This window comes from Copadichromis virginalis, linkage group LG17 (assembly GCF_057382275.1).
Source record: "Copadichromis virginalis isolate Kocher_CV1m ecotype Utaka linkage group LG17, C_Virginalis_male_GT1.1, whole genome shotgun sequence".
NCBI classification, from domain to species: domain Eukaryota; kingdom Metazoa; phylum Chordata; class Actinopteri; order Cichliformes; family Cichlidae; genus Copadichromis; species Copadichromis virginalis.
This window is the reverse complement of record NC_140634.1, coordinates 35018174-35032091: the sequence shown is the minus strand read 5'-3', so window position 1 is coordinate 35032091 and position 13918 is coordinate 35018174. Positions and strand designations below refer to the sequence as shown.

The 13918-nt window shown below is 38.6% G+C and overlaps 1 protein-coding gene across 1 annotated transcript; it reads right to left on the bottom strand.

Annotated features, from left to right (window-relative positions):
• Window positions 1–8478: 8478 nt before the first annotated feature.
• Window positions 8479–13455, bottom strand: LOC146689816 (aldo-keto reductase family 1 member D1-like). The gene is made up of 9 exons (XM_085436809.1): window positions 13220–13455; window positions 12829–12996; window positions 11439–11555; window positions 11243–11320; window positions 10855–10977; window positions 9151–9260; window positions 8902–9067; window positions 8725–8807; window positions 8479–8643 (listed from the first exon to the last, which is right to left on the bottom strand). The coding sequence occupies exons 1-9, from the start codon at window positions 13310–13312 to the stop codon at window positions 8601–8603; spliced, it is 981 nt and encodes a 326-aa protein (XP_085292935.1). The 5' UTR covers window positions 13313–13455; the 3' UTR covers window positions 8479–8600.
• Window positions 13456–13918: the final 463 nt, after the last annotated feature.

The following is a 13918-nucleotide window of genomic DNA, read 5'->3' as shown; positions in this document are numbered from 1 at the left end:
TATTGTGCTAAGTGAATAAGTTGCACGAGTTTATAAAAGTATGCATGGCAAAAACAGAGTTTGTATAATTCTTATGAGCTTGTAAGTTGATATTTGGTTCGACCACCATTATACTTCTACACAGGCTGAACTCTCTTATGCAATCTTTCTTCTAATCTCTTTAAATAGTGCTCAGGAGTAGTTCTCCGGGCTTCTAGAAGAACATTCCAAAGCTTTGGATGTTAGCTGGCTTTTGTTCTGTTTCAATAATGTTGAGGTGCGGGCTCTGTGGTTACAGTGTGTGTTTTTCTATCTAATTATACTATATTGGCACAGTGTTTGGGATCACTGTCATGTTGAAAAATAAAACCGTTATCATTTGGCTGCATTCCAGATTCTATTGCATGGTGGATCAAAATCTGATGGTCCTTTTCTGTGTTCCCCTGAAAATGGTCAGGTTTAAGAAGTGGATTGTATGTGTGTGAAAAACAGCCCATGTCAGAGGAAAACTTTGAAAGCCTGGAGAACTATTGTTCAAGGCCACTTTAAATTAAATTACAAGAAACTCTGGCTCCTCAGAAGTAAAATATAAAGAAGTGAAGGCTGTCTCAAGTACATAAGAATCCAAATATTATAACATAACATGATCCATGTCAATTCTAAACTACTAAATAAATAACAGCTGCAGTGGGATGCACTTTACATAGCATACGGAGTGTTACGTCATCTTCTGAACCAAAAGCTACGTAAAAATCTAAGTTTTAGAATTAGAGTTTGATTTTATCTGTTGGTAACAGTGGCTGAGGTGACTGTATTTGACTTAATACAATATTTTATTGTGTTTTTATTTTAAGAAGGATGAACTACTTAGGCTGGCACAGTTGCTGCAGTGGGCTGTATTGTCCCCTCATAGCATCAGGTCCTGGCTTTAAAACCAGGATTTATGGCTAGCTTTATAGTTAGCGGTTTTCTCAACACACATGCCAAACCCTCTGCACAGTATGGCCCAGTCACCAGCTTGCTGTCAATGAGTTAAGCAGGAGGGATGACAGGTAGGTAAACAATGCCAAAATGTGTGACTGTATTGTAGCAAACAGCTACTTAAGTTTCAAATCTGTGAAACTGACAGTAGGCTACATCACTGGCAGCTTCTGGCTTTTCCTCACAGGAGGCTAGACTGGCAATCGAACAACTAACTAACCAACTCCAGGCAAAAAATCATCAGCTAACTTAACAACATAGGTATTTACCTCTGTTTAGTCAGGACTTTTTTTCTTTTTTACAAGCAGTTAGTCTTGACCAACAATTAAAAAGTGTCGTCTGTCTGCCTTTTTTCAGGGGGGCATTGTGTTGTATATGTGGGGAAGGGGCTTACTGGTGATGCAGTTGGCAGGTGTGGAGGCAGTGTGCTGCACTGTGTGCATGTGGGGAGTGGGCTAACTGGTGATTGCAGTGGTGTGTGTGTGTTGGGTGGGGGGCATTATGCTGTATGTAGAGGTGGGGGGAGAGAAAGGCAGGTCAAACAATTGAGGAATGGTATGTATATGTTATAAGTAAAAGTATATAACATTGTAAAAACAATGTAGTCTAAATTACTGTGTTCCAGTAAACCTCTGTGGGAAACACTGAAACAACATTGAAAGAAAAATGATCTTAATATGCTGGTAAGAGGGCAAAAGGTGTTTCAAATTACTCTATGAGTCATACATTTGGGTCCCATCTTGCTTTCCACACAGCTTCACATAACAAATTCAAAGCGCATCGAAAAATATCTACTTTGTCATTAAACCATTAATTATTACATTTTAATGTGAAGTATGTTTTAAAGTTTGTTTTTAAAACTTTACATGGTAAAGAAAAGACCAACACAATAATCTAGTAGCACTGTAGCACTTAGAGACATTGGCATAAAAAGTTCTTACTCGTCTGTGATTCCCCTCAGGCCTGTGGTCAGGTTTCCTCTGCAGGTCAACAAACATTATGGAGAAGAAGCTTTGGTTGGTCAGTTTTTTAAGGTAAACAATATAATAATAAATAGAAGGATACCTTCAAAATCAACGTGGTCAACCTCAATATAGTCAATGTGAAGGTTCACAGGTTTCCACAACAAATATCAGATCAACAAATATTTCAGAAACACTCTGACATGCTAGCAGTAGTATCTAAACTGTATAATAATAAAAACTAGAACTCATCTTTTCTGATACCAAAGTCCATTTTAATGTATTTAAACACTATTTTTTTTCTTTTTGTAGAACCTGTGCATCGAGAACACCCGTATCATTGCACATAACAAAGTTCACAGTGGATAAAGTCTTCACTCCACCAATGGGGAAACATCATGGATGTCTTGAAGGCCGATGACCGCTTCATGTGAGGATCTTTACCATCTGAATCATGTTTCTCTGATGGAAAAGTACAGCAAAAACACTCCCTGTCAACTATTGGCAGCTTTAATGACTCTACAGTGCACCTCAGAGGCACAGAGCAGCAACTGCACCAACTAGGATCAGGGAAACATTTTTTTTGTAGTTTTTAAAAAGTGAGTTATCTCTTAGCCTAGATTATCATGAAGCTGTAAGTTTGGTGTAGCATAATGACTGAAAGCAAACAGAGGTGTTAGTGTGTTGTTGTGTAGTTGCCATTTGATCTAACATCATTTATTGCTGTTTTCAGCATGCTGGTCAATGCCATCCAGAGAGCAGGTATGACTGAGCTTCTGAACCAGCAGGTGGTGTTCACCTTCTTCGCTCCCACTAATGATGCTTTCAATGCACTGCCGCAGGATGAAGGCAACAGGCTGATGCACGAGTTTTATTCAACCACACAGCTTCTCTTTATTCACATTCTTTATTTATTTATTTTTTTTGGGGGGGGGACACTTCCATGTGTGACAACTGCAAGTGTCCAGAGTGAGGACATACTGAGGGACCCACTGCTGCACATAATCTGTGAGGCTTTGCACCCCTAATGATCCACCAGGAGAAACTCAGCAGTGTGTGAGGAAGAGGAGGAGGAAGAGCCAGCAGCAGCTGACAGATGGAGAGAATAGACAGACTGTTCCCTGTTTGTGAAGGACTGCTAGAAACGTTTAAAATAACTCATTGTCTGTCCTGAATCAGTCGTATTAGGTAATGTTCAAATAATTTTATCATTCCAGTGTTTTCAGTGTGAGAGAAAGTACTCAGGGCCTTCAAGTTACACACTATGAAAGGCAGCAACAAGTTGTGTGTGTATGTAAATGATGGCGTGAGTGTGTGTACATCTATGGACATCAACTTGATGTTTGCTAAAATGATAACTTATTAATTCATATAGAAAACAAGTTCTTTCTGAGAAAAACTAAAATCAACGCCAGAGAGGGTTAAACTAATTTTATGAAAAAGTTAATCACACATTTGATTTCCAATAAATGATAAATAACAAACAGGAGAAATATATACAAAACAAGAAAACGGCACACATGAGAGAAAAGGTCACATGACAGCACAGCATTTTCTACCCACACTTTGAACTGAATAACAAATAACATGTATTTATTAAACTTGTAGACAATGAAAACAAACAGAAATCAGAGTGTAAAATTTAAAAAACTTTTATTGATGTTAACTTTTTTTTTTTTTTTTTAAGTTATTAAAAAGAAAACCCAACAGAGGAACCCCTCTGAGCAAGCATAGGTGACAGTGGGGAGGAAAAACTCCCTTTTAAGAGGGAGAAACCTCCAGCAGAACCAGGCTCAGTGAGGGGCCGCGGCCGTTCTAAGGGTTTTCTTAAGTATATCATTTAAAACTAACCAATTTAAAGTTTCCAATTCGTTTTCCAGAAATGTTTCATATCACGATTTCTTTTACATTACATCAGCTTTGTTTTGTTTCCTGGTGAAACAAAACAGTCGGCCTATAGATGAGAAAAACTGATGTATGCAACTTGGTTTCTTCGATAGTTTGGCTGCCTCCTTTATGAAAATTTCAGCAATCATATTTTCGATTGCTGGCTGATTTAATTCCAAGGCTAGCAAAACTAATCCTGCATTTTTAAACTCTTTACACATGGCTTTGAAAATCACCTCTTGGAAGTTTTTGAACTTCTCTAAGGGGATTTTATCAATTTCATCCTTGATTTTAGCCCAGATGTTGTTGGTATGCTGGTTGTAGATGTCTGAAACTCTTTCCAGGCTGATGACTTTGCCTGATTTGAATGCTCGGAGCAGTTCTACACTGCAATCATCGAGTCCATCCTCACCTCCTCCATCACCGTGTGGTACGCTGGAGCCACTATCAGGGACTATCAGGGACAAACAGAGACTGCAGCGTGTTGTGTATGTATATATCTTTCAACGTAGCACTCTTAATTCTTATTCTCATGTATATATCTCATGTATAGCTCATGCACATATCTTTCTACGTAGCACTTTTAATTCTTATCCCTACTTTTATTTTTTCATGTCTATTTAAGTGCTATTTATGACACTATGTTTGCACTGAAGCACCGCAGCAATTTCCTAATGTTGTAAACCTGCTCAACATTTGGCAATAAACCCCTTTCTGATTCTGATTCTTTTACAGCTTGCTTAACGAGTTCTGCCATACAGTTTTCCACCAAAGATCTGTATTTTTCTTTGTTATCTACAGCCTGCATGGTGGCACGGCGGCTTTTGTCGATTGGAATTCTGCGCTTGGCAGTTTTTGGGGTTTTTTGCGTTTTCGTTTGTAATCGAAACCTAAATTGAAACGAAGGTTGTTGAAGTGTGAAATATTCCTATAATCGTTAATGACATTAACGTTACCACTTCCATAATTATGTATTGTGAGGTCCATTAGCTCATGGATGTGATCACTTTAACCATAAAGAATAACTAAATTCTTCAGCACAATGAACTCACTAAGTTATCCCTCTAACAGAGCCTCCACATGTTCTCACTCTAATTTCCCCCTGATGAATGAAGTTATGCTGCACTAATCTGAATGTTCGGAGGGAAATCAAACGCATTTCAATCGCAGTACTCAAGCTGACTTACCTTTGTTTGAATGACGACTTGTACGTGCTGACTCCACAGACAAGGTACGAAAATATATCAGGCTACATCAATAGCGGTTGGTCTTCAGGGTTTCTACTCCACCTCCGTATTTCATACGGGTCCACATTTCCAATGCACGCTATTTTCTGCAAGTACCGCCGCTTCGCCTCTGGACGCAATCGGTCTCTATACAGTCCATTCTCTTTTGACCTATGCGTTGTTCCCCACCCCCTTAAATTTCAGAGCCCCCAGTAATAATAATAATAGTAACAATTCAAATAGCTGGGGCTTGATCAACCCTACCTGGGTCACCTGGGAAAGGGGGTCTGATTGTTGAAAGGCCCGAAAACCTCTGTGACTGCCATCAGCAGCAGTTATGCAGATTAAAATAATTTTATTGTTTAAGTTATAATAAATACTTGTTACGGCCCTAGCAGGGCCTCCTCCTGAAGGTGCCTGTGTGGGCGTGTCCCACTACCTCTTCTGCCTGAGGTGCCACCTTTCCCTTTTGTGCAGCTGACTCTCGTCAGTAATTAAAGAGATTTAAGCCCAGGGAAAGGTGAGTTCTGGGCCAGAGTGCCATGTGAGTGGTTACAGTTAGTGAGCTGCTCTTTTTGGCTTACGTTTTACTTTATTGACCAACGCCTGAGTTTTGTTTTTCTTAAATGGTGATAGCGGCTTGTCCGTCTCTTTTAGTTGAGCTACTTTAATAAAACTCTTTAATTTAACCCTCATGCCTTCTTGTCTCCTTTTTCTGACCCGGACACTTTTTGTTACTTCCCCTCACCGCCTAGACCCCTCAGGGGAACGTAACATACTTTATTTTAATATATCAGATTTAATGTATACATTGTTGGTTTAAAACTACACATTTAACTTTTTTACAAAATGCTTCCAGGATGGAACCAATGTTCAGTCTGTTTTCCACCTGTGGGAAGGAGTGCACACTGCAAGATGCGTTTTCATTAACCCCTGCAAGTTAATGCGGCCAATGAGGTATGCACTTTGTATTTTATGTCGTAGTAGAAAAATAAGATGCTCTGATGCGACCTGAGTGCTCACACTGGGCCTCCATAAAATGAAGGTTATAACAGAAAATCTGTCGCTCGCTCTCCCTCTCTGTCTTTCACTCACACAGACACGCACACCACCACCATCAACTTTGCTAAATTTCTAATGAAAAACATTAATCAGGCAGCTGTGATTGAGCAGCAATGTAAATCCAACTATTTTCACGGTTGTTGTGGTCGTGATAATTTTGTGATGCCACATCGAAAAGGCTCGGATGAGCTTTCCAAAGTTCTACAAGTTGTGCCTCCATCGCCTGTGTCCAGATCACACGCTGCACAGCCAAGCTGCACCGTCTTTTTCGCCGACGGTTACGTGTTTGCGCGTGAGCAGTGTGAGCAGCTGCGGTGACGCCCTCACGAGCGATTGATGATCGGGAGCTGCTCGAGGTGTTAATCGCTTCTCGTTACCCCACGTATACTACACGATGCACGATGAAGGCCAAAATTGGGCCGATCACCAAATCGGTCGCATGACTCAAAAATCGGCTCAAAATGGGCCAAAAATCGTACAGTGTAAGCCCAGCATTAGAGCAGCAATGTTTGTTCCCCTCAGAGAAAGAAAAATAGGCTGCAAAAGTACAGGGAGGAATGGGAAAAGGAAAACACCTGGCTGGAAAAGTGCACGATAACATCTATAAAGCGCACTGCACTGTGTGCCGGCGCACTTTTTCCATAGGCATGCACACACAATGGTGGGCACACGGAGAACATGAAGGGCGTGAAAGCTCGGGGAACCCTTAACCAATTTCTTGTCCACCAGGCCACGGCAGAAGCAGATATGGTATGTAAACATTGGTTTTTTTTTTTTTAAACCCTCTGGTTAAGGTTAATATGGGCATGTGCAGTGAATATCAGCGCTATGTGGCCAGAAGTGTGATAATATAATTTATTTTGTGTAATAAACAACTGCAAGGATAGATGATTACAACAAATAGATGACTAATACATAAAAGTAATACATAGATGAATAATGATGATGAGTTATGATGCGTAATCATGGGAACAAGTGTGTTTACAAACAGGAGCAGCTGATTAGCATTAGAAAAGCTGAAATAATACCTCAACTGAAGCCAATTGTACTAAATGCACTAAATGTGCACTGTTACAAGAATGATTTTGTTCTATTGTTTTCTATTAATTTATATAATTTTAAGTTAAGCAGGACAGAGTTCTTTTAAAGAAAGATTTACTTATATTCTCAAAAGTTAAGCATGACAGGCTTCTGTTTAAGAAAGAGACCCGTTTTACTGTGTTAATGTTATTTTGAGCTAAAAATAAATGGCTAAATTATCATTTGTTTCCCATATGGTCATATCACAAAGAATATGCATCTGCTTAAATCAAATTCAAGTCAAATGGTTAAAAAAAAATTTCACACACAAAAAAAAAGAGCTACCACACTTTGCCCGGCCCTGGCCACGAGGCGTCCCTTATTTATTTTTCAGGGAGTTGGCACCCTAATGATCGACTGTTCCCATTAGAATTCCACAGTTATCATCTTGTACCCCCTGAAAGTCCTGTATGCTTTGAGAGACCGCTACAGTAGGGAAACATACAAAAGAGTGTCCAAACCATTGTAATTTTGGCTTATTTCTGTCTTATATAGTATCCTGACTCCTTAGCTAACTTAATAACTTTAGCTAAAGCGAACAGTCTAATTCACAGGTGTTGAACTCCAGACCTTGAGAGCTGGTGTCCTGCAGGTTTTAGATGTGCCCTTGATCCAACACAGCTGATTTAAATGGTTAAATTACCCCCTCAACATATCTTGAAGTTCTCCATAAGCCTGGTAAAGAAACTAATCATTTGATTCAGGTGTGTTGACCCAGGGTGATATATGAAACCTGCAGGACACCGGCCCTTGAGGCCTGGAGTTCAACACCCCTGGTGTAATTCATTAGTGCAGTATTACTGGATCACCTCTGAAGTGGTATGATATAACTATCACTGAAACGGCAAACTTTGTGCTGGATTATTGTGCAGTTTTCTCGAAGGACCCGGATGTATGACCCCAAAAACTGAATTTAAGAACTAAAACTGAATGGTGAGAAGTGAAACTGAAAGCATTCAAGAGCTAAATTTAATTCAAATTCAGTTTTAAAAGCTGTTATTCAGGTTGAGCAATTCAGATTTGGTCTGAGCAATGAAAGTGTTGGCAGGATGAGAACACCATCTGTCCAGAGTTTAAGCTTTCTATACTTAACAGTCTTGTTTTGATTTAGCCACACCTTATCTTTATTTTGTAGTTTGCAAACATTTACTATCCCAAGTTTGTTTGTTTTGTCACTCAAAACTTATCTGTAAGACTTTTACAAAACTAAAGACATCTGTGAGAGCAGACCTTCATTATTCTTCCCACAGCACGGCTCAGCAGTGAAACCCTTTACCCGAGGAAGTGTATTATATTGTGTGCTGTAAAATTAAGTTGTTTTTTTTTTTTTTTTTAATTAGCTAATAGCAATTAAATATTATTTTAGCAAAGTGAAGATGCCAAATTTAATCACTCTCGAACAATGTGTTGCTGTTTGTGGTGTTTAGAAGTCATCATGAAATGGATACTCTGGATGGTCAGACCACCTGTTGAGCCAGAAAAGAGAAATATTAATTGGAGCCGTTTGTTCAAGGAGCAAAACTTCACACAAGCTGCACTATACTCACATGAGAAGCTCCACAAAGCGGATGTTTTTGTTCAACCCTTCAACTGCCTTCATATCAGCGTCAGAGAGAGAGAAATCAAATATCTGGAAAGTTGGCAAATAAGTCTGATTATATTCCATGCGTCTGGTTTTCAGAAGGCACTTTTTGCTACCTACACACCTAAAATTATAAACAAACCTCAAAGTTTTCCTTTATGCGAGCAGGGCTAAAGCTCTTTGGGATGACCACCACGCCTCTCTGTACATTGAACCGCAGACACACCTGAGCCGTGGTCTTGTTGTACTTTTTGGCAATCGATACCAGCAGGTCATCTTCCAGCATTGGGGGGCATTTTAGGTTTACCCTTTATTGAAACAGTGATATTTTAATGTCAATCAAGAGGCTGAGAACTTGACTAGCTACTCATAAAATGAGTGTGACCCATACCAAGATGGATCTCTGGATGTTCCCAGCGGGCTGTAACCAACAATGACGATACCATTCTGCCGGCAGTATTCAAGCAATTTTGTCTGGGTGAAATAGGGGTGGCATTCAACCTGTAATAGAGCACATATGTATACATACACACATGTTTCTGATGAAGACAGCTTGGCTTATTCCTTGCGAGTGTTATGAACCAACACTTCCAAGTGCATCTTGATTGTTCATGTTACTTAAATAATAACTTCCTATCTCTGTTATGCTTTCATTGATTCAAAGTTCAGTCCTTTCATACTGATAATATTTCAGGCAGTAAACTTACTTTTTAAATAAATTTGAAGTTTTCCCCACATTTCTGGGCGGTATACATTGCCTGCATTTTGTTCCTATACCTCTGCAACATATCCATGTCCTATCCACACAATGTTCACATATCTATCAAAACACAGCTGTGTGTGTGATTTAGTTAAAACATATTGGGCATATGTCTAAAATCTGAGTCTTTCTGTTGTATTGTTCATTAGCTGTATGCGCAAATATTCAAAGACTGAAACTAAAGCCTTCAGCTGGTTGTGCCTCAGATTCTTTCTTCTGACTTTAATAAATTGCCGCTGCACAATAAAGTAACAAAAGCATTGAATCTTGAAACACTACTTTTTAAAATGAAGAATGGTTTGCACATTTATCTGCTGATCTTACGGTAAATATAGTACTGTACATTTCCCAAGTCTCGAGTATTTATATTTCTAATAGGACAGTTTCTTGTAAGTGGTGCTGAGCAATAGTTCTCCAGGCTTTCTGAAGACAAAGTTTTACTTTGGGCACTAGCTATTTTTTCACTCTTTTATCATGATTATTAAAACACCTAACACTGATCTATGAAATCAGTGTTATCAGTGTCACAAAAAGGCAGCTAATTCAAAGAATGACTCATTGAGTCTACACATTACAGAAAAGTTAGGAAAGAACCAGTTTCTTTAGGGACTTATTAGCATCCTGTAGTAAAAGAAAATTTCTTCCCATGTCTTTTATCTAAATCTCTGCCATGAATAACACGATTTGATGAGCAAAGAGCTTTTAGCTGGAAACTTGGCATATTTCAGTATGGTGTGAGGAAACTGGACAAGAAAAAAAACATTAGAGCAGATGAACAGCATCTAAAAGCTATGTCCTTAAGAAAACAGAAAAACTGTATCAAAGATCTGATATGGGACCTGAGTGGTGTATCTCATCCTTCAACTAACCCATCAACAGTTTGTTGAGACTCACCATAAATGGTCTTTGTGGAAGGGTGGCTGTCAAGAAGCCACTCTTAAGGAAAAGAAGCAAGAAGAAAAGGCTGAATAGTGCCAAATTACACAAGAACTGTGTCAATACTGCGCCGTGCTACCTCACTGAACTCCTTAGTTCATATACCCCTGGGAAAGCCCTAAGATAATCAAGACAATTACTCCTAGTGCAGCCTAGATCCTGGCTAAAGACCAGAGGTGACCGTGCTTTTGCCCTGGCAGCCCCTAGCCCCTGGAACAATCTTCCTGCTGCTATTCGCGCCTCTGATTCCATCTATTCATTTAAATCTCAGTTAAAAACTTACCGAGCGTTTTCAGTTAGTTAGTTCAAAGAGCAAAGCTTTTTGACCTTAGTATTCTGAAAACAAGTACTTAGTAACTTATTTCCAGACAACTGCTTGCTCAATAATGTACCACTAACCTGGTTTGACACAGGTTTGTGTTTCAGCCCCGGCTTGTTAAGGATTAGCTCTAGTTGTCGCTTGTTGAAGTTTGAAACCCCAAGAGATTTTACAAGGCCAGCGTCTTTACAAGCTTCTAAAGCCTGTGAGAGACATAGGAAAGCACAATAATAAAACAATATAGTCAACGTTGAACTTTGAAACAATTTAAAAGCTCACAGAAACAGTAAAACTGAGACACTGTTGAAGCTGTCATTGATTTTTACCACATATCTTTTTGTATTTAACTATAAGTTAAAGGACGCGTGTACCCAATACTGTTGTTCTGTAGCAGTTATGTTGTCTTCACATATGTTAGGAAATAACTGAAACTAAATTTTCTTGAATAAGCAGGCCACCAAGTCTCACCTCCCATGTGGCACAGAGGTCCGTTTCATGATAAAGCCACTTCCCACTCTCATCTTTGGGGTTAAATTCATCTCCTGGCTTCAGAAAATTATAGTGTTTCAGTATAGTATAGTATTTCATTTGGTGCAGTAAAACCTCATGAAATTCAAATGTAAAAATTAAAAACTTGTTATTAAGTTTTCACATGTGTGCATACCTTGAAAGCCATGGGCAGTTCTATAATATAGAGGTCAACATAATCCAGCTGTAATGTCGTCAGGGTTTTCTCTAAAGTAGGTCGTACTAGCTCGGGTGGATGAAATGTGTTCCACAACTTCAAAAGAAAAGAAGAAAAGTTAACAAATGTAGAAAAAAGCTACAGAACTCAGCATTTGGTTTTTTTTAAGATTCAAAGGTATGTCATGAAAATGAATATGTTATCGATTCGTATGTTATCCATACCTTTTAAGTTTCACACAGGCCAAAAGCATTTTAGACTTGTTTTTGGTTAACTTTTGCCTTGAGGGACTTTGTAATGTTTGTCTCGAAAGGTGTTGTACAAACCAAAATGTACTTACTTTATCTTCCTTATTTTTTTGTGGTTCAGGGAAATAATATTGGTATAATATTCAGATTGGCTTTTTTTTCTTATTTGCATTATTAGTTATTTACTTTAAAATAACTAAAGGAGTTGTACTTTTTTGTCACTTTGGCCACCATTTTTGACAGGAAAAAACACATTTTTAAACTTTAAATTTTTTGTTGACATCAACAATTACACCCAGAGAAATCCTGCTAAACGCATTTTTCATGCATTCTCGATATAGATGTTAAAGCTCATCTAGAAACATGCATGCTAGGAATGGTGCAACCAAAACCTGTGCATGCCGTCATAGTGCTGGATTTGTTTCAATGAATTAGATGAAAAACAACCTGCTTCACCCGTTACTTTTGCCTTAACGGATTTGCTTTAACGGATTTTTGTCACTATGAGCCAACATTGTGTTTTTGCATATTATGATACATGCAAATCAAACTGAGGCTATTTAAAGACTACATGAAAATACTCTGGAGATTAGTTTGGTGTACTGTGATGGGTTTAAAGTAAAGAAGAGTGTGTGACCGGTGCACAGTGACTGTGGTTTCATGAGTTTGCATGAGTTCTACATCAAGTGTAGCAGAGATTCATATGAATTTTAGCTGATGATTCTTAGATCTATTGACTGATATATATATTTTTTATTTTACTTCTTTTTCTTCAGATTCAAGCTGAGTATACTTAGATTGGAAAAAACTTAGGCTGAAGTTTGTATTCCCATCTGCTAATATTATTTTATCATTGTGTTAACATAGCCGAAGGTTAAGTTAGCTTTGCACAGAAATAGAAATGTCCTCCAAACAGCTACTAAACAGCCTGTACTTTTTTACTTTTACTTGAGTAAAGAAGTTGAATCAGTACTTCATCCTTTACTGGAGTAGTTTTGAACAGTAATAGATGTACTTCTACTTAAGTACAGAATGTGTGTACAGAAAAACAGAAAGAAAAAAAAAGTTCAACGGTCAAGGTGCACAGGAGAGGCTCACACGAACAAGTATGCTTTGCAAACCTTTCCACAATAGAAGATGTCCTCTCTTTTCACAGTTCCATCTGCTATTTTGTCCCTTATTGCTTGCCCCACTTCATGTTCATTGTAATAGATCAATGCTCCATCAATATGTCTGTAGCCCGTCTCGATCGCAATTTTGACAGATTCATATGCAGTTCCTTTAGGAGTCTGTCAAAAAAGAAGAAGAAGAAGAAGAAGTAGTACTGGAAGGAATATATAGTATAAAATAAAATAACAACAACCATAATAATAATATAATAAGCACTCAAAAGTCACAGCGAAAAACAAACAAACAAAAAATCCTACCACTATTTTTTATTTATTCATTTAGTTTTTGCTTCGTGACACATGCACAACGATATACAATATACAATTAAATCATGAATCTTACCTCGTGGGGATCTGCATAAGTTCCCAGTCCTATCAAGGGTATGCTGTTTCCATCAGATAGGGGAATGGAGTGACTTTCTGCTGTCAATTCCATGTTTAACAAAAATGTTTGTTACAAAGATCTTGATGTCTGACACTGTGCACTCACTCGAACTTTTGAATACTGTCTAGGAGGCTGGCTCCTCTGCTCTCTACTCGGCCAGAAACTCCTCCCAAATGCAAAGTGCCTCAACTGTTGGTCATGAAAACATGAACAACCGGACACCAAGACAAACATTTACAAATGGAAGTGAACACGCTATCTGATCATCATGAATGAGACTAAAATGCTATACTATATGCTATATTATATGTTGGATTAAGCTTTCAGATACTGGTGAAAGCTGGCAGTGACAATGGGATTACGCTGAATTTATCTACCCCCAGTTCTTCAGGTGACACAGTGTTGAAAGCCAAAAGGTGAGAGGGAAATTAAAGGGTATTATCAATGGGACTATTCCACTCCACCCTCATAGTGGTACATCCCATCTGCCTAGTATTGATTCAGAAGATTCAAGAGCTTTATTGTCAATACATGAGTATACACAGTTTACAGTGTACCGAAATGCTGTTTCACCCCAAGCCCCCTATGGTGCATTTATAAAAGATATATCTCCAAGAGTGCACAACTGACCTGTCCTCCTCTACCTTTTGCTCTGAG

Bases quoted from the DNA above. Each gene is read 5' to 3' on its own strand.
- LOC146689816 (XM_085436809.1), bottom strand. From the start codon at position 13,312: ATGGAATTGACAGCAGAAAGTCACTCCATTCCCCTATCTGATGGAAAC. The intron at 11,556-12,828 runs GTTTGCAAAGCA...TTTCTTTTGAAG, and splicing joins ACATCTTCTATTGTGGAAAG to TTGTGGAACACATTTCATCC. The intron at 8,644-8,724 runs GTGAGTATAGTG...CTGGCTCAACAG, and splicing joins CGCTTTGTGGAGCTTCTCAT to GTGGTCTGACCATCCAGAGT.